The sequence below is a fragment of the Tachypleus tridentatus genome, chromosome 8, assembly GCF_004210375.1.
Source record: "Tachypleus tridentatus isolate NWPU-2018 chromosome 8, ASM421037v1, whole genome shotgun sequence".
NCBI classification, from domain to species: Eukaryota; Metazoa; Arthropoda; class Merostomata; order Xiphosura; family Limulidae; genus Tachypleus; species Tachypleus tridentatus.
The window spans coordinates 55,787,842-55,811,747 of record NC_134832.1 but is presented as its reverse complement, the minus strand read 5'-3'; the positions used below and the strand labels follow the sequence as shown (position 1 = coordinate 55,811,747).

Genomic DNA, 23,906 nt, shown 5'->3' with positions numbered 1-23,906 from the left:
ATAGATAGCTAAATAAATAGATACGTAGATAAAGATATTAATATACAGCTGGATAGATCTTTATGAATCTGTTGGTAACGTTATAGAAATATAAAAGACAAATATGCAGTGACAAATGAAACTGTCAATTGTTTTGACTGTCAGCTTGACCTGTCACTCCATCATGGAGTGTACCTTGAGGTCCTGGAATACTGTTACTGTTCTGGAATCCCTCGGAGGACTTCTCAGAGCCCAGACTTTGATGCTTCGGAAAATCTATAATGAAGTAGAACAGAACAAAACATTGTGAGAGTCTACGAGTGATATTCGTTCATATTGTTGGAGCTAAATAATAGGAAATAGTGAAATACATAGTGTGAAAACAAAGAAATTCAGGGTGCTTATTTTTCTAACCACTCTCCTATGAAGGCCTCTGTAATCAATATCCATCTATTGTATAATATGACTCGCAAAGCTCTCTAAGAAAGAATCAGCTTTCTAAGCCTAATGACGTAGATATATGAACATAGTTAATTTTTTCTGGAAAGAGCTATTGGCTATATTCCAACAATTTCACTCTGATGAATTGGCCTCCGAAATAACAAACAAAAAAACTTAAATTACAAACTTCTCCGTATTTGTTTGTATAAAACAAAACAAAAATACGACCAGTAGATGAAACCGAAAATCTTTTCTTTCTCATACAAGAATTTTACAGAAAATCTTAACTTTTATTGTGTCCACGTCGTGTTTTTACTTCTTGAACTGTAAATAACGTTTTACTTAACCCACATTTATTTAACACCTTCTGATTGCAAGATGTAAAAACAACAACTGGATTCTTGGCTTACTTTGTCGAATGGAAAAAAAAAACGGTTATACTTCTAAGTTTTTGTTCGTTTGAGATTGGTTTGGTTTGTTACGAATTTCGGGTAAAGCTACTTGAGGACTATCTGCTATCTGCGCTAGCCGTCTCTAATTTAACAGTGTAATACTATAGGGAAGGCAGCTACCACCACCTACCGCCAACACTTGGGTTACTCTTTTGTCAACGAATAGTACAATTAACCGTCACTTATTACGCCCCCACGGCTGAAAGGGCGAGCATGTTTAGTGTGACAGAGATTCGAACCCGCGACCCTCGGATTACGAGTCGAGTGTCTTAACTGCCTGGCCATTACCGAGCCTCTTGTTTGAGATTTATACACAAATCTACGCGTGAAATTATTTATCTACAGGTTTCCATAATAAGTTTGATCTGGAAGATTTGTTTGTTTTATTTTAATTTCAAGCAACTCCTCACGAGGGTTATTTGCGCTAGCCGTCAATAATTCAGCACTGTAAAACTAAAGGGAAAGCAGCTAATCACCAACACCCACCGACAACTCTTGAGCTACTATTTTACCAACGAATAGTGTAACTGATCGCATCACTATAACGCCTCCACGGTTGAAAGGGCGAGCATGCTTGGTGTGACGGGGACTTGAGCCCGCGACCCTGTGAGTGCGTGTCGAGTACCCTAACCACATGGGCCCGAGAGCTGGTAGAAGAGACGGATGGAAGAGAGATAAGTGGTTCTCGAGCCTTGAATTCTCGGATTAACAATCGAGGCACGTTAACACCTGGGCTACGCTCAGTCATCTTGTTACTCGGCTTTTACATTCTCTATACTAATATTGTTATAGAAAAAGTGGCTGAACTTAAAACAGTGGTACTTAAGAACTTAAGATATTATTTGTTAATGCAAAGCCATAAAATGGGCATCTGTATTCTGAACACCACTGGAATTCACATCCAGAAATATACCGTGTTAACACCTGCAAACAATACGTATAAGAGAAGCTAAAAATATATTTTAACACCATATTTTCTTTAGAAGGGAACAGATTATTCATTTAATTTTATAATTTTGTTAAACTCTAGTTTTAACTCTAGTTTTTTTTTGCATTTACTCTTTTTCCACCGTTTACTGCTATTTTAACACCTGACATAAAACTGTGCTATTTTAACACCTGACATAAAACTATGCTATTTTAACACCTGACATAAAACTATGCTATTTTAACACCTGACATAAAACTATGCTATTTTAACATCTGACATAAAACTATGCTATTTTACACCTGACATAAAACTATGCTATTTTAACACCTGACATAAAACTATGCTATTTTAACACCAGACATAAGACTATGCTATTTTTAACACCAGACATAAGACTATGCTATTTTTAACACCTGACATAAAACTATGCTATTTTTAACACCTGACATAAAATTATGCTGTTTTAACACCTGACATAAAATTATGCTGTTTTAACACCTAACATAAAACTATGCTATTTTTAAAATCTTCTAGATATGTATCAATACAAACAATCTTTGTAAAAATTACTCTTTTATTTGTTTATACTGTGATATAATGTCTATATATCCAGGTTTCGGTCTCTTTAAGCTAGAGTGCTTATTATAGTATTGAAAGCAAATACACGAAACACCAAATATAATTAAAGCAAAGATTGAGTCTCTTAAAGTTTTAGTGTGTATCATAGAGTAAAAAAATAATTACGTAAAACATCAAATATAATTATAACAAAGATAGAGTCTCTTAAAGTTTTAATGTTTATCGTAGTATACGAAAAATAATATATATAATTATGACAAAGTTGTAGTTTTTTGGAATATTTCAATGTTTATTCTAATATAGCAAAACAATCACGTAAAACATGACAAGCTCATTTAAAAGCCGTTTTAATCTATTTCCTTTCAATGATTAGAGTAATAAATCTTCGATCGTTTTACACATTAAATGGGATCACAACAAATGCTGTTCCTCATGTATGAAGAACCTTGACTTTATGTACACAATAAGGAGTGTTTCTAGTAGTAACTTTATCACCAGGAGAGGAACAAGAGAACAGGAGCTTTATCCGTCTAAAGCTAACAGTTGAAGCGGCAAATCCGTCTCAAGCCTTCAATGATTCAACCAGAATTTATTTCCTGAAGCTGACTCATTCTGTTCCAGGCGCTGTGTAGTTACAAACACCCATTGTGTAGGAAAAGCTGATACAATAGATATCATGTAAGATCATCGATGGGACTGTATGATAGGCAATGTTTTCCTCGATTATTTCCCTTTTCCGGTGCCGTAAACAATTAAGACCTACATAGCATTATTAATCTTAACGGTTAAACGTACAACTCATAAAATGAGTGACAGTTACTGACGAAGAGATTTGTATTGAGGGATAATAATGGTTAGATTAAACTCAATACAACGAGGCAAGGCCCATCAGCTAAATATAAGATGTTTTGAATTCCTGTTGAAAGCGATATATGATTACCCCTCCGAACAAATACACGATTAGAAAAACTGATCTTAAATTCCTTTATGCTATAGAATGTATCACTGGAGTAAATAAGTGAAGTGATCAAGCAGGCATGTTTTTAACTGCAACATAAATTTCACTTGTGTTCCTCGATACGTTTTGAAACACAGCTAATGAAGATAACAAAGTGGTAAAACTGTTTAAAGGCGAACAGTGAAACAGTTGTGGAGCGTCGAATTTCGAAACAGCTAAGAATTGCTACTAATGATAAATACTGAGATAAACCTTGGAGTGATAACAAAGATAAATTATGTTAATGACTATAGTTAAAGTAAGTGTTTGGACTTCACACAAAACTTGTAAAGATAGTGATGTTTAAAACTACTGAAAACAAGTAGAGCTAAAATAGCATTTGTGGACATCAGATGGCGGTGTTAGTAACGTTACATGTGGATATCAGATGGCAGTGTTAGTAACGTTACATGTGGATATCAGATAGCAGTGTTAGTAACGTTACATGTGGATATCAGATGGCAGTGTTAGTAACGTTACATGTGGATATCAGATGGCAGTGTTAGTAACGTTACATGTGGATATCAGATGGCAGTGTTAGTAACGTTACATGTGGATATCAGATGGCAGTGTTAGTAACGTTACATGTGGATATCAGATGGCAGTGTTAGTAACGTTACATGTGGATATCAGATGGCAGTGTTAGTAACGTTACATGTGGATATCAGATGGCAGTGTTAGTAACGTTACATGTGGATATCAGATAGCAGTGTTAGTAACGTTACATGTGGATATCAGATAGCAGTGTTAGTAACGTTACATGTGGATATCAGATAGCAGTGTCAGTAACGTTACATGTGGATATCAGATAGCAGTGTTAGTAACGTTACATGTGGATATCAGATAGCAGTGTTAGTAACGTTACATGTGGATATCAGATGGCAGTGTTAGTAAAGTTACATGTGGATATCAGATAGCAGTGTTAGTAACGTTACATGTGGATATCAGATAGCAGTGTTAGTAACGTCACATGTGGATATCAGATAGCAGTGTTAGTAACGTTACATGTGGATATCAGATGGCAGTGTTAGTAACGTTACATGTGGATATCAGATGGCAGTGTTAGTAACGTTACATGTGGATATCAGATGGTAGTGTTAGTAACGTTACATGTGGATATCAGATGGCAGTGTTAGTAACGTTACATGTGGATATCAGATGGCAGTGTTAGTAACGTTACATGTGGATATCAGATGGCAGTGTTAGTAACGTTACATGTGGATATCAGATGGCAGTGTTAGTAACGTTACATGTGGATATCAGATAGCAGTGTTAGTAACGTTACATGTGGATATCAGATAGCAGTGTTAGTAACGTTACATGTGGATATCAGATAGCAGTGTTAGTAACGTTACATGAGGCCTAGAAATAATGAGTTACTTGCAAACTCAATACAATGGAAAAGATTTGTGGATAATTAAAACAGAATTAAATACGTCATCTTATTTCTAATTAGTGAAAGATCAATAGAGAAAAGATTAGACATTGCTGAAAAAAAACCTATTTGATATATTCCATAGCAACATTTTAAAAAAATTGTATTAAGCCACCAGTATTAATACGGATTATTTGTATTTACTACACGAGGTGGTTACACTCGTAACACTGAGAAAGAAACAGCAAGTTTCTTTGTTTTTGAATTTTGCGCAAAACTATGCAAAGGCTATCTACGCTAGCCGTCCCTAATTTAGCAGTGTAAGACTAGAGGGAAGGCAGCTAGTCATCACCACCCACTGCCAACTCTTGGGCTACTCGTTTACCAAAGAATAGTGGGATTGACTGACACATTATAACGCCCCCACGGCTAAAGGAGCAAGCATGTTTGGTGTGACGGGGATTCAAACCCGCGACCCTCAGACTACAAGTCGAACGCTTTAACCCCACCTGGCCATGCTGGGCTTGAAACAGTAAGATATCACCAGGAAATAAAACAATGTAAACTAGCCTGCAGTGGCACTGATAAACATTAAATTATCAGACAATCTGATTCCTGGATATGATCTGTTCGGAATTTTTTCCAACTGTGAACATTCTCTTCGTATCTGTTCTTTTATTTTGAAATCAGTCATTTGTTTCTTTTCGTGTGGATATGCGTTTTCGAAATTTTCTGTATACATTCCTGCCTTTATCGGACTAGTTTCAAATACTTAACAGCATAGCCGAGGTTAAAGAAGCATATATATGCAGAATTCTATAATTGTTTTCATGTTGAAAAACATATTAGTGTACAATAGATATTCATAACTGTGTGAGCTGTATTAAACCAAGGTATTTCAGTTAATAATCTGATTAGCATGCTTGTTAATGGATGTGATGTCTAATTTAACCATTTTTATCTTACTGATTTGTACCTATATCTTTCCTTTGTTACTTACAAACCCACTAAAAGTTGGGATAACTATTCTGAAATATTAGATTGTCTCATCTGGTCAAACTTTCAAATTTTTTTATTTAAGGGTAGCATGTTCTAGCAATAAATGTATGTGGTAATATACGAAAGTTGTATAAGTATGCCTTATATCAGATTTCTTAAGAACGCTTTTGGGTATTGATGTTTAAATATTCTGTCGTTTTTACTCACGTCGCAAGTTCCATCCATTCTATATCGTAACCGGTTTCGACTGGTACAGAAAACCTGAAGACCTCCTATTTCTAATTAAATTAGACAGAAGGAACAAACGTAGCTTTTATTACAAAATACAGGTGGAATTGAATTATTATAAGAGGTATTTAGAACAAGGTCTTTAAATATTAAAATATTTAAGTTTCTGTAGTAATACACATGACTTACCGCCGTTTATTAAGTTAAAACCACCGGCTGCGTCATTTGAAACAGCAGACGTCGGCGGCGAAAGTTCTAAGAATTAGAGAGAAAAAGAAAAATTTTTAAAGTAGGAAGGTTGATAGGCAGATGGTAAGATATTGAATAATGTTTTTAATAATTTAATCGAAGGAACCTTTAACCTTTGACAACTTCAAAGGCCACAATCCGAATAAAAATAAAAGGCACACAGCGCATGCTCTATTTTCTTTTGGTCAGCGCCATACAGTTACAGTTACATAAAACATTATTATTTGTATTAATTCTATGAATAAAATAAATTATAATACAAAATCCAAATAGGAAACCATAGCAATTAAAAAACCGTGAAAAAATGTACACAGATCAAAATAATAATTTGCACACGAATACGTATTTATAAGCAATAAGAGAAAAATTATGTTTTATGTTACGAGATTTTGTTCAATGTCTCTAATCTGACTTGACTGAGAGATGTGTTACGTTTAGGAATACAGGTTTACCATTGATATTATGTTTCAACAATAACATGTTTTCAAAGAAACATTTACAAGTATATCCTTCACTGACAACCAACAATATCTTTCTTTAGATAATAGATTGTTTGTTTTGAATTTTGCGCAAAGCTACACGAGGATTATCTGTGCTAGCCGTCCCTAATTTAGTAGTGTAAGACTAGAGGGAAGGCAGCTTGTCATTACCATCCACCGCCAACTCTTGGGCTACTCTTTTACCAAGTGGGATTGACCGTAACATTATAATGCCCCCACAGCCGAAAGGGCGAGTATGTTTGGTGCGACCGGGATTCGAACCCGCGACCCTCGGATTACGAGTCGAACGCCTTAACACGCTTGGCCATGCCTAGATAATAGAACAATCACATAGATTAACGATAAATCATATCTTTAATTTGCTTATATGGTGATTCGTATTTCCTTAATAGTCTCAACTTAAGCAGCTAAACGCTCAGAAGTAATCAGAAAGCGGTATTTATAACACACTAGAATAAGCTGGAACAATCTCAGTCATGCTGTCTAATATATTTGAGCATAATTGTCACTTAAGTGCAATTTGTATACGGAATATATAACATGTTAAATAGGTAACTTAAATGCTATCAAGTTTTGTATTAAAACACTGTATAGTCTTGTGATGTTTATAACAAATGATTCAAATAATTAGTTAACGAAACCATTTTTACGAGTTATATTGTTCTTTACAAATAGTACAAGTGTTCGTTAATTAACAACAAATTAATACTTTAAACGTTTTAAAAACAGATGAATTGTTCCAAGCCTTAAACATCACCTTCTCTCATTACAACTCACATATTCAAGCGCTCTAAGTAAGAGAAAGTAAAGGTTTGTCATATCTCAGAAATTATAAATAATTATTGTGTCAAAGCATCTATATGTCATCTAGCGCTTTTAAACTGATGATTCACTTTAGTTCCATGCCTGGTTGAATAAATCGTGTTAATACCCAATTTAAAATTAATTCGATTCACATTAGCCAACAGAAATATCTGGACAGCTGTAATTCAGTGTCTATTAGAGTATAACTGTTCGCACGAGCGACTGAACACCGACCATAAAGTTTGATCAATCCTTCTGTCATCCCTAGCGAATTTCTTGTCAAACAGCTGTATGAGCCAAAGTCTTCCTTCTGGATGTTCCGGATCGTTAACCTCATGTGGACCTTGTACGACTTCTGTTTTAAACGGACTTTGTATTTGTCGTTTGACATGATCATCTTGCCATCTTCTCGTTTCCAGTAGTTGAAAGATTGTGGATAGGCTTCGGCATGGCAGTCTAGGGTAACCTCTTGCCAAGGCTGAGCTCCAACGAGCTGACTAGGGACCCACAGAACTGGAGGGACTAAAGGATAATATCACAGGTTACTCTACTTATAAAATAAACATTATTATGACATATTACATAAGCTACAAGTTCGAGAGTTCTGTCTTTACTTCCATTCTGAATTTTAGGTGATTCGTTATGTTTCGTGATTTCAAATCTCGTTGTAATGCTATTGATTAATATAAAGTAACGAATTTTCGTTTTGAATGTTTTAATCTTTTCTATTGACAATTTCGTTGATTTTGACACACAAGTTTGCTTTTTGTTTGTTTGTTTGTTTGTTTTTGTGGGTGGGTGGGTGGATATAGGCATTATTTTCTTCATTAATACAAGGCATGGCCAAGTGATTAGGGCGCTCGACTCGTAATCTGAGCATCGTGGGTTCGAATCCCCGTCAAACCAAACATTCTCGCCCTTACAGCCGTGGGGTTGTTATATTGTTACGATCAATCACACTATTCGTTAGTAAAAGAGTGGCCCAGGAGTTGGCGGTGAAGAGTGATGACTAGTTGCCTTCCCTCTAGTCTTACACTGCTAAATTAAGTACGGCTAGCGCAGGTAGTCCTTGTATAGCTATGCGCGAAATTCTACAAACAAACAAACAAACAAACAAACATGAATGCAACATTCAAGCAACGCTTTTTAACGGAACCCATGGTTCACAAAGGGCAGATGTATCGATTACAGCACCATCTAGTTCTCGTTTTTTGATTCACTTTATCTCTAAAACAAAATAAATACGTGGAAACAGAACTGGAGAACGCTGCAGCATAGCACGGTTAAAAAATAACACTGGTTGGTAAAAATATTGGGCTCAAATTTCCTGACGTCCTTGAAGACAAATGATGCATGTACATTTTTTTTTCAAAGAACCGTTTCAACTGAAAGAGAAAACTTTCTGCAAGAAACCACCCTATCAAATTTCGATCATTCGTCGATTTCTAAATCTCTCGATACATCACAGCAGTACTGAACTTTTTTTTGCCTTAAACACGATTATTTTAGATGTTTGAACGAACAGAGTTGTATTCGATTTGTCGTTTTTAAGAGTCAGTACAAGTTTGACATTCTTATACAAACCAGTAAACTTGGCTTCAGTAGAGCACAGATAGTCCTTTGTGTAACTTTGTGCTCCTAACAAACAACTGAAACCCCCATCCCAGTGCTATAGGGGTACATCTTTGAACTGTAAACGCTAAAAACTTGATTTCAGTACCCGTGGTAGGCAGAGCACAGGTAGCCCTTTGTGTAACTTTGTTCTTCAAAGAAACAACAACTGAGAAGCCCCCCCTCCCAGTGCTATAGCGGTACATCTACGAACTTAAAACGCTAAAAACTTGATTTCAGTACCCATGGTAGGCAGACCACAGGTGGCCCGTGTTGCAGCTTTGTGCTAACTTCAAGCACTCTGAGCACTGAGTCACCAAAGTTCTCTGTGAAATAACCTTTTAAACTAACATATTATAAAGAAATATTTTGTCTCTCAATTAGAGAAATGTAATTCATTAGAAAAGTTTCTTTAGTCAAGAAGTTTCACGGAAGGCAACACGAAGGGCCAGCCATAATGTCCTTAAACTTCAGTTGACAGACTAAACTAAAGTCAAGAGCGCCCACCACCAATTCTTTAGATACACTTAAATAATAAAAAAGTGAGATTTGACCATCACCATAAATCGTACGACGTTCATGCTAGGCGTTCTAACAATTAGCACAAACAAACCATACAAAGAAATACAGGATAAGTTGTAAACAAAAGGTATTAAAGGTTCAGATGTTTGATTTCGTGAAGTAACATTTAATGATATGTAGTTACATTAATACATTACTCTCCAAAACCTTAACGCACTTGGTAATGAACATTAAAGCAGGTTATACAATTTTATTCAGCTAATTTGCCCAGCATGAGCGTTTTATACATTCGCTTCTCCGTTACGTTGACGGACTTACATTACTAGCATCGGAGGTTTAATTCCCGACGATATACACAACACAAACCTTGTACTCCTACTTGTATTAAAATGATTAGCTGTAGACATGAAAATGATTATTTCATGTTATCATGTTCTCTCTTTAAAACTGTTATTCACGTACTTTACGTATTATTATTTTTTTTGTGTGTGTATATACGTAGTTCAGCAATGGGCTATCTGTGCTGTATCCATTGCGGGTATTGAATTTTGATTGTTTGTTTGTTTTAGAATTTCGCACAAAGCTACTCGAGGGCTATCTTTGCTAGCCGTCCCTAATTTTGCAGTGTAAGGCTAGAGGGAAGGCAGCTAGTCATCACCACCCACCGCCAACTCTTAAGCTACTCTTTTACCAACGAATAGTGGGATTGAGCGTAACATTATAATGCCCCCACGGCTGAAAGGGCGAGCATGTCTGGTGCGACGGGGATGCGAACCCGCGACCCTCGGATTGAAATTTGACTTTGTAAGTTTGTCACTCTCCAGAAATGTCTCCGAGTTACAAGGAGAGTTTGGTTTGTTTCGAAGTTCGCGCAAAGCTACATGATGGCTATCTGTGCTAGCCGTCCCTAAATTAGCAGTGTAAGACTAGAGGGAAGGCAGCTAGTCATTACTCACCGCCAATTCTTGGGCCACTCTTTTACCAACGAATAGTGGGATTGACCGTCATATTATAATACCTTCAAGGCTGAAAGAGCGAGCATGTTTGGTGTGACGGGAATTCGAAACCACGACCCTCAGATTACAAGTCGAATGCCTTAACTACCTGTCCATGCCTGGCTACAAGAAAGCGAGGGGAGTGACTTGATTGGAAAATAATACAGTTAAAACTTCTGGTGCGTTTAAAATTGGAACTATGTTGCATAAAAAATATATCCGACACAAGAGGTTAAAAAGCATTCTAATCAAGTGTCGCCGAATGTTCGAAAAAAAATACTAAGTCAAACATACATTTAAAATGTAATCTGAGGGTCGCGGGTTCGAATCACCGTCACACCAAACATGTTCGCTCTTTCAGTCGCGGGGACGTTACAATGTTAAGATCAATCCCACTATTCGTTGTTAAAAGAGTAGCCGAAGAGTTGGCGGTGGGTGATGATTACTAGCTACCTTCCCGCTAGTTTTACACTGCTAAATTACGGACAGCTAGCGCAGATAGCCCTCGCGTAGCTTTACGCGAAATACAAAAACAAGTAAACAATACGTTTAAAATTGGTAAAAAAAAATTTATACCATAGACAATTAAATACATGAATGAAAAAACGTTTTTATGGATACAAGAGATTTTATTGACGTTGAAAATATTCATGGGAAAAAAGTGACTTTGTTTTTTTCCATTTAATTAATCGCAGGTAGTCAATTTAACCTTTGAAAATGTGATAGGTTTATCGTAATAAAAACGTTCCGCCAGAGACGCTATTGTTATTTTAAAAATCGCGGGTTTAAAACTTTAATAAAATTTCCATTATTCCCTTTCCTGTAATTCTAATAGATTGACTATCTGTTCTGTTTCTGCTATTAATCAAGAAACATCTACAAAGCACCGGTATCGAAAGCGGGTTAAACTTACTCTTTTGATTACACGATGCGACAACTGAGCACGTGATGAAATCTTTAATGCGGATAAAAAAAACAAAAAAACAAAGTGTAGCTTCTGAAAACGTGGTGAACACTGAAGATGTAGTTTCGGTACAGCGACTTAGTTACATTCTTGATAACGGATTTGATCGATAACGTTATTCATTATAGTGGTATCAACAATACGAAACTGATAAACATGAAAAAAAATATAAAACATCATGTCTTTGATGCATTTCAATTAATCACACAGTTGCACACGTGCCATTTGATTAATAATTAATTATGCTTCTGTTAAATATTACGATATTATATTTAAAATGAGTAATCTTGGATAAATGACTGCGAATTATTGAGGAGAATCGTAATTGGTAACTTTTTTTTTAATTCCATAAAATATTAACTCCATTGTGTAAGTTTGTTTTCTTTTGATTTTCTCGCAAAGCTACACGAGAGCTATCTGCGCTAGCCGTTCCTAATTTAGCAGTGTAAAACTAGAGGGAAGGCAGCTGGTCATCATCACCAACCGCCAACTCTTCGGCTACTTTTTTATTAACGAATAGTGGGATTGACTGTAACTTTATAACGTTACCAAGGCTGAAAGGGCAAGCATGTTTTGCGTGATGTGGAATCGAAAGCGTGACCCTCGGATTACGAGTCGAGTGCCTTAACCACCTGGCCATGCCGGGCCGCCATTTTGTAAGAAACATACAACATATATATATTCTGAGACATATTTTAAGTTCTGCTTATTAGTAGTATGCTATATATCATATCTCACAATTAATCTCTTTATTGTCGTTTCTATTTTCATGCTACAAAAGTTTTAAAAACATTAAATCACATTTCGCAGTTCTTTTGTGAAACAAAATTACTTCAAACAAAAACGGACGTTACTTTAAGGATAAAGAAAAGTGAAAACTTTGAACAACCTACAGTGGACATGGAGTAGAATTCTTCGACTGACCGATGGTGGGACACCATTTGAGGCTATACATAGATAGGCTCCCATGTGTAATCTGGTAACACGTGTTATGATCAGGTGCTCCCCTTCGTGTCTTAATTCTGGATAAGTCAGAAAAACATCAATGAGTAACCGGTAAAGTGATAACATTATTACAGCCACGAAAATCTGAAAAACAGTTAAAATTTTAACATACATTTTGTAAAAAATAAAGAAATACATTTATCAACTTACTAGACGCTCTATGAGTATCATAATACGTAAGTAGATAAGTTAAGTGAGCGAGCGTGTAACAAATCTCCAAGTATCCAAGTACGTCTCTGACACGCTTTGAATTCGTTTGTTAGCAAGTTGTTTGGTTTTCTTCAACGTCAGTTATTTGAATTGTTTTTAAAGGATATATATATATAAAAATAGTAGCCTACACAAAGTGTCCATTTTTTTTAAATAACTAACCTTTTGCTTCAACTCGGTAAATTTCAAATGTTATATTTTTCCAACCTGACGAATCTCGGTATTAAACGAAAGGCCTAATCGGTACTGGATATAGCGTGGGTGGCATATGATTACCTTCTTCAGTGCTCTCAGTCATAAGTTTTATGCGTACTAAATTCTCGAAATCGTCTCATGTTGTTTGGAAACACGATTATCTGTTGTTACATCAGTTCAGCTTTCTTAATGAACGTATTTTTTTCTGCAAATAATTTTATTAGTTATTGGAGTCTACGATAAAAGAAAGATATAAGAAAATATTGAAATCAGCGTACTTATAACTTTATGTCCACCTTCCTGAGACATGGGGATTGGTTCACCGTCTTCCCTCCTCCATGTAATGTTTGGTTCTGGATACCCTTTGGCCTTGCATTCCAAAGTCACATTAGAGCCTTCCCGAGTTACCAAGTCTGAGGTACTCTTGTCGACAATGATGTCAGGCGGTACTTTAATTCAATAGAAAAAAGTTAAAATGTAACAGAAAGCTTGTAAAATTCATGCTTGATTCGTAAATAATAGACAGTGCCCAGTTTCTTGGAAAACTCTGTTATTGAAATCATTGTTCATCTACAATTTGAAATTAATACTCTTAATCGACTGTATATCAGGTTAAAGAGCACTTCAGAAAGAAAACTATGAATATATTTAGTTGCAAATAGTTTGATTTATATTCTTTTTTACCCTTAAATTGTTTCTAAGGTATGTTTATAGGTAGTTTAGATCTCTTAAAAACTAGTGAAATTGTTGTCAACACACACAAGAAAAAACATGTGTTACTACAGAAACCGAGCCACAAGTAATGACAAATTGGAAAGTTCTAGAATTGCAGTAGCATAATATTTTTACATATTTAAGTGCTATAAATATAGAGTTATTTTAAACGTATGTCGTAGTTTGATCGGTGAATATATTCTCTCTGTCAGAGTTCTTTCTTTTTTATTTTAGGCATTAGACTTAAATTTTATTCTTTTATTGTTCGACTTCCTAGTACGAAGTTCGAATTCATGGTAATAACTAAAATTAAGGTCCTGAGAAGTACCATTTTTTGTCACGTTGAGAACTCATTACAATGTTAGGTAACAAACCACAATTCCAGAAATATGTGATTCGAAAAGACGACAAGTAAAGAAGGCGTAAAGCGACGAACGTCCAGTCTACAGCCCTTTCAGTCAATGAGTCCTTTTGAACATTATATTTTCTCAGTCGTTTTAATATTTTCATTTATATGTTATTAATACGGTTGTATTCTTACATTGTTTCAGAATGTAACAGTCCTCACCGACGAAATGGCTATTCTCTTGGCCAATACCAAATCAAATTGTAAACCAATACTGACCAATTGTTTCGAAACTTTATGAAATTAGGGAATGAATCCATACAAGCGTTAACCAGGTTGTCTAAACTACGCCCCTCTCCCTCTGGAGATATTTCTGTAAGTATGAAATTTTTAACGTTACAAATTGAGTTTCGATACCCGCAATGGACAGAGAACCCATAACCTATTGTATGACTCTGTCATTAAGAAAATATTTCTTTCAAAGTTAAATTAAATATAATAGCTAATCCATATACGAGTCGTGAACCAGATTCAAATTTCTTTAACTTTAGTTCGGTAGATCTACATTTCGCCCGGCATGGCCTAGCGCGTAAGGCGTGCGACTCGTAATCCCAGGGTCGCGGGTTCGCGCCCGCGTCGCGCTAAACATGCTCGCCCTCCCAGCCGTGGGGGTGTATAATGTGACGGTCAATCCCACTATTCGTTGGTAAAGAGTAGCCCAAGAGTTGGCGGTGGGTGGTGATGACTAGCTGCCTTCCCTCTAGTCTTACACTGCTAAATTAAGGACGGCTAGCACAAATAGCCCTCGAGTAGCTTTGTGCGAAATTTCCAAACAAACAAAAGATCTACATTCTAAGCATCCAAAGAGTAAACGGGTAACAATGTTTTACTAGACTGTATATGTATATATATATATATCTGTATGTGTGCGTTCTTTAAATTACTTGTTTTAAATATGTTGTTTAAACCTAACATTTTCTTAAATGACTTCGTTTAAACGTCACATTCTAACCTAGTATTTTTTTAAATGAACACGTTTATCGAAGTTTTATTGTTGTTCGGTGATGTTAAAATTTAATGCACATGATCTGGAATTTATCAACAGTTTCAAACCCGTTTGAACAGTATAAACTGTAATTTAGTCTAAAGTAGATAAATTATGAATAGTTGACTCGGTCGCGAAGTCAGCGTGTCATTAAAAAGTGTCTTTTAGTCACCGAAGTCGGTAAATTATTGAGACAATGTTTGCTAGTGAGCAAACGAGTCGATAACTTGTTTAAGTTAACGTAAGACCTTTATTTAATTTTGTAAACTTGTAGTTGGGTTTGCGATACAGTTACACAGATACTAGTAGCATGCGTTACAGAGAAAATTAACTAGGACACTCAATTTAATCAACGAGATAATTGTTATCTTAACAAACTGTAATAAACATGAATGTAAACGGTACACAGCCCGAAATTTCTTGCGAAGAGAGGAAATTGTTTGTTTGTTTGTTTTGTTTTTTGAATTTCGCACAAAGCTACTCGAGAGCTATCTGTACCAACCGTCCCTAATTTAGCAGTGTAAGACTAGAGGGAAGGCAGCTAGTCATCACCATCCACCGCCAACTCTTGGGCTACTCTTTTACCAACGAATAGTGAGATTGACCGCCACATTATAACGCCCGACGGCTGAAAGGGCGAGCATGTTTGGCGCGATGGGGATGCGAACCCGCGACCCTTAGAGTACGAGTCGCACTCCTTAACACGCCTGACCATGTCGGGCCCTAAGAGAGAGGAAATATGTTTATATGAAGGGTTTGTTTGTTTTTGAATTTCGCGCAAAGTTACACGAGGGCTATCTGCGCTAGCCTTCTCTAATTTAGCAGTGTAAGACTAGAGGGAAGGCAGCTAGTCATCACCATCCACCGCCAACTCTTGGGCTACTCTTTTACCAACGAATAGTGAGATTGACCGCCACATTATAACGCCCGATGGCTGAAAGGGCGAGCATGTTTGGCGCGATGGGGATGCGAACCCGCGACCCTTAGAGTACGAGTCGCACTCCTTAACACGCCTGACCATGTCGGGCCCTAAGAGAGAGGAAATATGTTTATATGAAGGGTTTGTTTGTTTTTGAATTTCGCGCAAAGTTACACGAGGGCTATCTGCGCTAGCCTTCCCTAATTTAGCAGTGTAAGACTAGAGAGAAGGCCAGCAAGTCATCACCACCCACCGCCAACTCTTGAGCTACTAATTTATCCAACGAAGAGTGGGATTAACCGTAAAATTACAACGGCTGAAAAGGTCGAACATGTTTGTTGTAACCGGGATTCGAACCCTCGACCCTAAATCTTACAAATTAAGCACCTTAACCACCTGGCCGTTCAAGGACGAGAATAGGTGGAGCTGAATATATTAAAAATTATATAGTAGTTCAGATGAGGCTTTTTTTGTTTAAACTAATGATGATCTTAAGAAACAATATTCGATAAATAAAATAGTCTATGACATGACATTGTTCAAAACTGCTTACACGTTTTCCTTTTATTACGTTTTCTACACAATAACGATATTCAATTCAATTTTCCAATTCCTCAATATGAGATGAAACATAGTTTAGTTAATTTGCAGGACAAAAAACAACAAGTTTTTGAGTTTTCCTATTTTATATTACATATTTCTATTTTTACACTAGCAACAAAATCGTTAAAGGTGTAATTTGTTTCACAGTAGTCTTCTCTGAGTAGCTATCTTCAAATGTTTCAGCTGACGTCTTCTTCTTGGACATTGTTATAAACATTAATTATAATCTGTGTATTTTCTCATGGCAAAGCTCCATCGGGCTATCTGATGAGTCCACCGAGGGCAATCGTCGTAAATCGTCGTAAACTTACCGCTGTGCTCGCGGGGGGACAATTATAGTGTTGATTCTCTTCGTTTAAAACCTAATCAGTTTTACCCGATAGACTAGGAGAAACACTTAACAGTATATTGAACGTCAACTTCTAGGTTTTTCTTCACTTATTGCGTAATTCGTTTGACCGTCAATATTACGGTTTGTCCAATAGGCGGAGTGCGATTTTGTAGCAAACTCTGAAATCTCGGATTCGTAGTCCAAGCACAACAACCACAAGGTCGAGCTTTAAAGCAACTATTTTATTAAAAGATTTTGTTTGTTTTAGTTTGTGTTTAAGCACAAAGCTATGCAAAGGGCTATTTGTGCTCTGCCCATCACGGGTATCGACACCCGGTTTCTAGCAGATATACCGCTGTGCCACTGTGAAGGGAGGGGCTATTCAAAACTCGTATTAATTAATGTGATTATTTTTCTAAAGTTCCCCGCTCGTACAGCGGTAAGTCTATGGATGAGGAGTTCGATTCCCTTCGGTGTACTGAGCAGATAGCCCAATGTGGCTTTGCTGTATGAAAAAAACACACACATTTTTCTGAAATAATTGTCAAACATCAAAACATAATTATTTCGCTATTTCTAAAAGTCCCGTAATAAATGTTGGTTTTTAGAATATTATAGTTGGTACAGAAAGTAAGTCTGAACTATTTCATATATAATATGCTGGTAAAATCTGTACCAATACCAACCTCTCCCATTTACTCTGTACCCTGCTTAAAATCGAACAACAACTAGTATTCAAATCGTATTACAATCAAAATACATGAGATTATTATAGAAAATAAATAAACATTGTTCAACTTTTGGTACAATACTAAAATATGGGTTGGAGTAACCCAGTTCATTAATAATAATAATAATAATTTTCTCACTGAGGACATCAAGATAACCGACTTGACTCAACATCGGTACAGTGTTAATCTGACACATGTAGCCCCCTCTATCGGATTCTTGAACATCTGTGATGTGTAATACGAAGTTTCTGCCGTCACTTTCTTTGAGACTATATCGATAATTCCTGGTGATCACGTGACGATAAATAGTTAGTATGGCCTTGGTCTCCACTTTTATCCAAGCAGTCTGAAACAAAATAGGGTTATTTTACTAAATGTTATACGACGTTCACCTTAAGCTATCAGTGTATGTAGGTTTAGACATTGTGATCTTCTCGTGTTGAACAACCTTATGTTTCTTTCTTGACCATGTAAATATTTCTTCGTCTGTAAGCCAAGTACACCTTGCACCAACAAAAATGAAACGTAGCGTTTTATCCGATTGACTCGAATTATTTTTCGACACAGATAAAATTTATCAACATCGAGAACTAAATTGTATTAAAATATAAAGTCAGACGAAAAAAGAAAACCAAAACCATCTCAGATATATTTAAGACCAAATATAATCAACCAAACATCCAATAAAAAGTTATGGAACTTGGAATCTCTTTGAGTTACGTCAAACACTCAAGTGATTTTTCTTACCTTTCTCTTTTTGTAATTTTTACTTTATCAAAAATCGTATTCGAAAGTTTCCATCTTTAATTCTGAGCTCTTTTATTCAGTGTTTTTATTATTATTATTATTCAGAGTATAATTCAAGAGTAAAACTACACGAGGGCTATTTCCGCTAGCCGTACCTAATTTGGCAGTCTAAGACTAGAGGGAGAGCAGCTAGTCACCACCATCCACCGTCAACTTTTGGGCTACTCTTTTATTAACGAACAGTGGGATTGACTGTAACTTTATAACGTTCCCAAGGCTGAAAGGGCGAGCGTGTTTAATGCGACCGGGATTCGAACCCGCGACCCTCAGATTACCAGGCGTAAATTGGTGGCAACTCTCTTGGTAATATTTTTTATAAATAGGTTATTTTCTGAACGTTGTTTTGCATTAAGCACAAATCTGCACAATGGTGCTATCTGTGCTCTGCCCACCACGGTTATCGAAACCCAGATTTTAGCGTTGTAAGTCCACAGACATATCGTCGAGCCATTGGGGGACTTTTCTGAACATAACACTACTCGAATAAATTACTCTGTTAAAAGATATGGTTGTTAGAATTCGTTACAAACTGTCTACTTTTGCTACATAAACGCTGTAATCCATTAAACAAGTAATCCACATTTGTTATGTGAAACTAAACATTTAAGTCACTTTGTACATCTTGTGAACATATATTTACCATTTTTTTATTTTTTTTTAAATCCACAATGGACTATATTAGGATAGCAGTGTTAAAAAGTGTAACAGGCCTAGCATAACGTTATGTGATAAATATAATTAGTTATATCACGCTTCGCCAGCTTCTAAAAGGCGCTCACGCCCTAAAACAAATTTTTAAGTTACTTTGTACATCTGGTAATTACCGACTTTTAAACACACACTTACCCTATACGAGCCCAAATTATCCACCACACATGGAATCTCTGCATCTCTTCCCAGGGCCACTGTCACATTCGGAATTACATCAGCGAAACCTGGTAAGTCACTGGGGGCTGTCACCTCTGCCAAAAGATACAAGTTGGTTCATTTATGAGCTGTTTAAACAACAAAATAGGACTAAGCCAGCAAGACCTCGCTAAACCTGTCACTCTTGCCTGAAGAAGTAACGTATCTTTTTATGAATTTAGAAAGCAAGACGAATTTAATCAGTAGAACCTTGTTAACCACAGTTAGCTGTCACCTCTGCCAAAAGAACTAAGTTGATTAATTTATGAACTTAAAAAAAAAAACACAAGATAAAAACAAAGAAATGAAATTTCTGTTACATATCAACTCACATTGACTCGTTCTTCTTAGAAAACGAACACATTTATCCAATCATATTAGTAGAATATTTAAACAATAAGAAACGGTAGTGCATTTTCAAATCTAGAACAAAGAGCTATAAAATGAGTTTATAAAAACCGAAATCAGAACTGTAACATTTAAAAAAGAACAACGTATATTAATTGGTCTGAACTCCTTAATAAAATAAAACAATATTTTAATTTATGTCTTATTCCTACAGTATTCGTTTGTTTGCAGTTAACCACAAAGCTACACAATGGATTATCTGTACGGTGCCCACCACGGGTATTGAAATCCAACTTCTAGCTACATGGTGAGGGGAAGACTTCTTCAGTCTTAATTCGATGACAAAATTCATTATTAAACACAAACGAGTGTGTACTCTGTGTGTGTGTGTTTTCTTATAGCAAAGCCACATCGGACTAGCTGCTGTGTCCACCGAGAGGAATCGAACCCCCGATTTTAGAGTAGATTGATCGCTATAGCAACGGGGAACAGGAATAAATGACACTCGGATGCCCTATGTATTACGTTAATAACTTTCATTGTACTTACTCGAAATATAATATTATTTTTCAAACTCCTAAAGATTCTTAAGATCCATAACTGGAGACCATTTCAACCTTGAAATATAACTTAATGTTCTAACGTAGGTTGTTTATAACAGCTTTGTTTCTCTACTTCCTACAAAAGCAGCTTTTAAAGCATAATCAGTGTTCTGATTTTATATGATTAGTTATTGCTTACATTTTTATCATTAGTTGCATAAGTTAACTTAAGGGTGAACGTTGCCGACCCTTGATGTAGACTATACACAAAGAACTCTTACAGAACGTTTCAGTAACCTCAAATATGCTATTAACACCGAAAAAGATTTCCCTGTTGCTCAATACTTTAACCAGTCTAATTACTCCGTTAACGATGTTGCTTTCATTAGCATTGAAACAGAATTCAAAACTAAAGCAGATAGAGAAATATAAGAAGCTTATTGGATTGCTAATCTAAACTGTTCAACCTTTCAGAATTAATCTAGATACTGGTTTGTTCGTTTCTTAGTTTCGCGCAAAGCTACACGAGGGCTATCTGCGCTAGTCGTCCCTAATTTAGCAGTGTAAGACTAGAGGGAAGGCAGATAGTCATCACCACACATCGCCAACTCTTTTAACAATAGTGGGATTGACCGTCACATAATAACGTCCCCACGACTGAAAGGGCGAGCATGTTTGGTGCGACGGGGATGCGAACCCGCGACCCTCATATTACGAGTCGCACGTCTTAACTCACCTGGCCATGCCGAACCAAGGCAGATAACTAGTCATCACCACCCACCGCCAACTCTTGGGCTACTTTTTTACCAACGAATAGTGAGCTTGACTGTCACATTATAATGACCCCACGGCTGAAAGAGCGAGCATGTTTGGTGTAACGGGGATTCGAACTACATACTGTAATGATTGATTTTCGTTCATTAGTTTCATCTCTATCAGAAAAAAATATTTTTATTCTTTGCTTACTTTCTCCTATTTGTTTAAGATAATTTTCCATACGTGTTTTTTATAAATTGATTAATATATTTTTTCAATCAGTCTCCAGATGTCGTCTTTACTTTACTCAAGCACCTAAGTATAGTTTTAACATATATATAGCCATTTCTAAATTGAAATACCCCTGACACCTTTTCATATGTGCTTTCGCCATCGGCACACCTTTTCACATATACTCTAAAACGCAAACTAACGTGGCAGGGGTTTAGTTTAGAGAGAGAGAAATCAGAAGAGTTCTCTCTCCAACTGGGGTGTTCAGAGACGTTGTGGTTCCTCTTCGTCCCCTTACATGAGAATTTTTTTAAAATATCCGTGGAATTTTTACTTTATTTTTAGTATTTCAAAAATGGAGTGGGGTATTTGTGAGTGAGAGGAAGGACGGGAGAACTGGACGAGAGCAGCGAAAGTGAAGTGAGCCAGATCTTGGCTCGAGGACGGAGTACACTGGCAGCTGGCGAATTGATTTTTAAAATTTACTATGATTAATTTGATGCCCTGTGACTGGGTAAACGGCCCTTTTCAGAATGAGGCTGGGACCTACAGGTCCGATGCCAGAGATTTTGCTGTGGGGGGAAACGGGAGTACCCCAAGAAAACCCACTTTCATGGCCTGGGCGCCGAATAATCTACCCAGACTTATGGGTAGACATATATACTCTCGCCATCGGCACACCTTTTCATATATACTCGCCATCGGCACACCTTTTCATATATACTCTCGCCATCGGCACACCTTTTCATATGTGCTCTTGCCATCGGTTAAACTGTGACGTAAATGAGACTCTTTCGACAGTACTTAGAGAAAGACGCTTTCTAGGAAACCGGATGGCATTCATAATATTACTGAACTCATTCGATTACACCACAATTCTAAATTTCCCCCTGCAGAAGAGAGGTCCACCTTTCGAAAGTGCTCTGGAAATAGGATTTTTATTCATTAACGTCAGGTTAAATATCCTCATAACACTTGCTAATTTTCATAGAATGTGCGTATTCCAATTCAGCAAATGGAACTATGTTAGCATCTTAATAGTCTTTATGAGTTATTTTGGTAATTTTAAATATATCACGCAAAACCACATAAGGGTTACATGCACAAAGTCGTCCCTAATTTTGAGTTGATATACGATAGGAAAGTCAGCTAGTCAACATTGTCTTACCGAACAACAGGACTGTTGTTTTGTTTGGTTTTTTGTTAGAACAAAGGCACACAACAAATTATCTGTGCTCTTCTCACCACAGGTATCAAAATCCGATTTTAGCGCTGTAAGCTTTAAGACTTATCGCTTAGCAACGTACTGGGTGGCATAATACGATTTGACCATTAGTCCCAAAACGTCAAATGTATCTTATGATAATGATAAACGAACCATAGGATACACAGTCCAGGCTTTTTAACCACCAAGTCACGCATGGCCTTTTTTTCTTTTTTAACTTATCAGGCATAGAATCTAAACACCTTATGTTGATCTTGGATTGTTTTGACTTTGAATTTCGCGCAAAGTTACACGAGAGTTATCTGAGCTAGCCGTCCCTAATTTAGCAGTGTAAGACTAGAGGGCTACTCGTTTACGAACGAATAGCGTGATTGACCGTCACTTATAACATCATCACGACTGAAAGGGCAAGCACATTTCGTGTGAAAGGGATTCGAACCTGCAACCCTTGGATTACGAGTCGAGTGCCTTAACCACCTGGCCATGCCGAGCCATGTTGATCTTCTTAGTGTATTATTGAACGTTTTGTCAACTCAGTAGTTCAAATGTAAGTTTGAGAACTTACCACGCTAAAAAATCAGGTTTTGATATGCACCACGGCCACGACATAGATAGCTAATTGCGTAGCTCTGGTAAATTGGTGAGTCTACGGATTTACAACACTGAAATAAGGGATTCGATTCCCCTCGGAGGGCTCAGCAGATAGCCCAATGTGGCTTTGCTATAAGAAAGCACGCACAAATAATTGTCAATAAAAAAATGAACCATACAGATATAGTTGCACATAGAAAGGTCCAACTCAAACACTTGTACATAATTGTTGTTGAATATTCAATTTCTTCTTATCGTATAAAAAAGTTTCGTTAAAGTTTCGCTTCCTTTCGTTTTGTAACTATCGAGATAAGGTACAAATGGTACAGGCAAAAACTAAAATGTCACTTACATATTACTAGCGAGAAACTAAAGTAATTCAATGCAGGGAGGCCGAAAGAGCAAGTTTAAGGGACGTTTATCAAGAAAAAACAGAATAGAACTATTTATTGACCTTAAGGTTAAGGGCACACTTCAGTCTAAACGTGAATCACCAGGTCCAGAGATGGACGTTACTCACCTTTGTTTTGAAAAATTACACATGAACATTTCTCATGAGTTAGTTATTACACTTCATCGTAAATGTACTCAAATTGTTTAACAAAGATTCGTATATAGCACATTCACATTTGAAACGAATTCAGACCGTGCGTTAACCACGTGCATTGAGTTCTCCGTGGACTTCTGTTTTATTGATTTCAAGACAAAGTTTCGGGACTCTTTCATCACCAATGCATTTTGTCTTTCCTTTTTTGCACAAAATGAAGCCCCGATG

The 23,906-nt window shown here is 36.6% G+C and overlaps 1 protein-coding gene across 2 annotated transcripts in view; it reads right to left on the bottom strand.

The window, feature by feature from the left end:
* The window catches only part of LOC143222425 (lachesin-like), a 107,881-nt gene that overhangs the window by 5,577 nt on the left and 78,398 nt on the right, over nt 1–23,906 (bottom strand). Inside the window, exons 2-8 of one of the 2 annotated variants that reach the window (XM_076448927.1) lie at nt 19,379–19,494; nt 17,864–18,071; nt 13,315–13,485; nt 12,520–12,648; nt 7,769–8,056; nt 6,171–6,236; nt 175–255 (exon numbers count right to left, since the gene is read on the bottom strand). In XM_076448927.1, coding sequence (XP_076305042.1) covers nt 175–255; nt 6,171–6,236; nt 7,769–8,056; nt 12,520–12,648; nt 13,315–13,485; nt 17,864–18,071; nt 19,379–19,494 — 1,059 coding nt within the window. The remainder of the gene's footprint in view (nt 1–174; nt 256–6,170; nt 6,237–7,768; nt 8,057–12,519; nt 12,649–13,314; nt 13,486–17,863; nt 18,072–19,378; nt 19,495–23,906) is intronic. The other variant, XM_076448928.1, reaches the window with a different exon arrangement.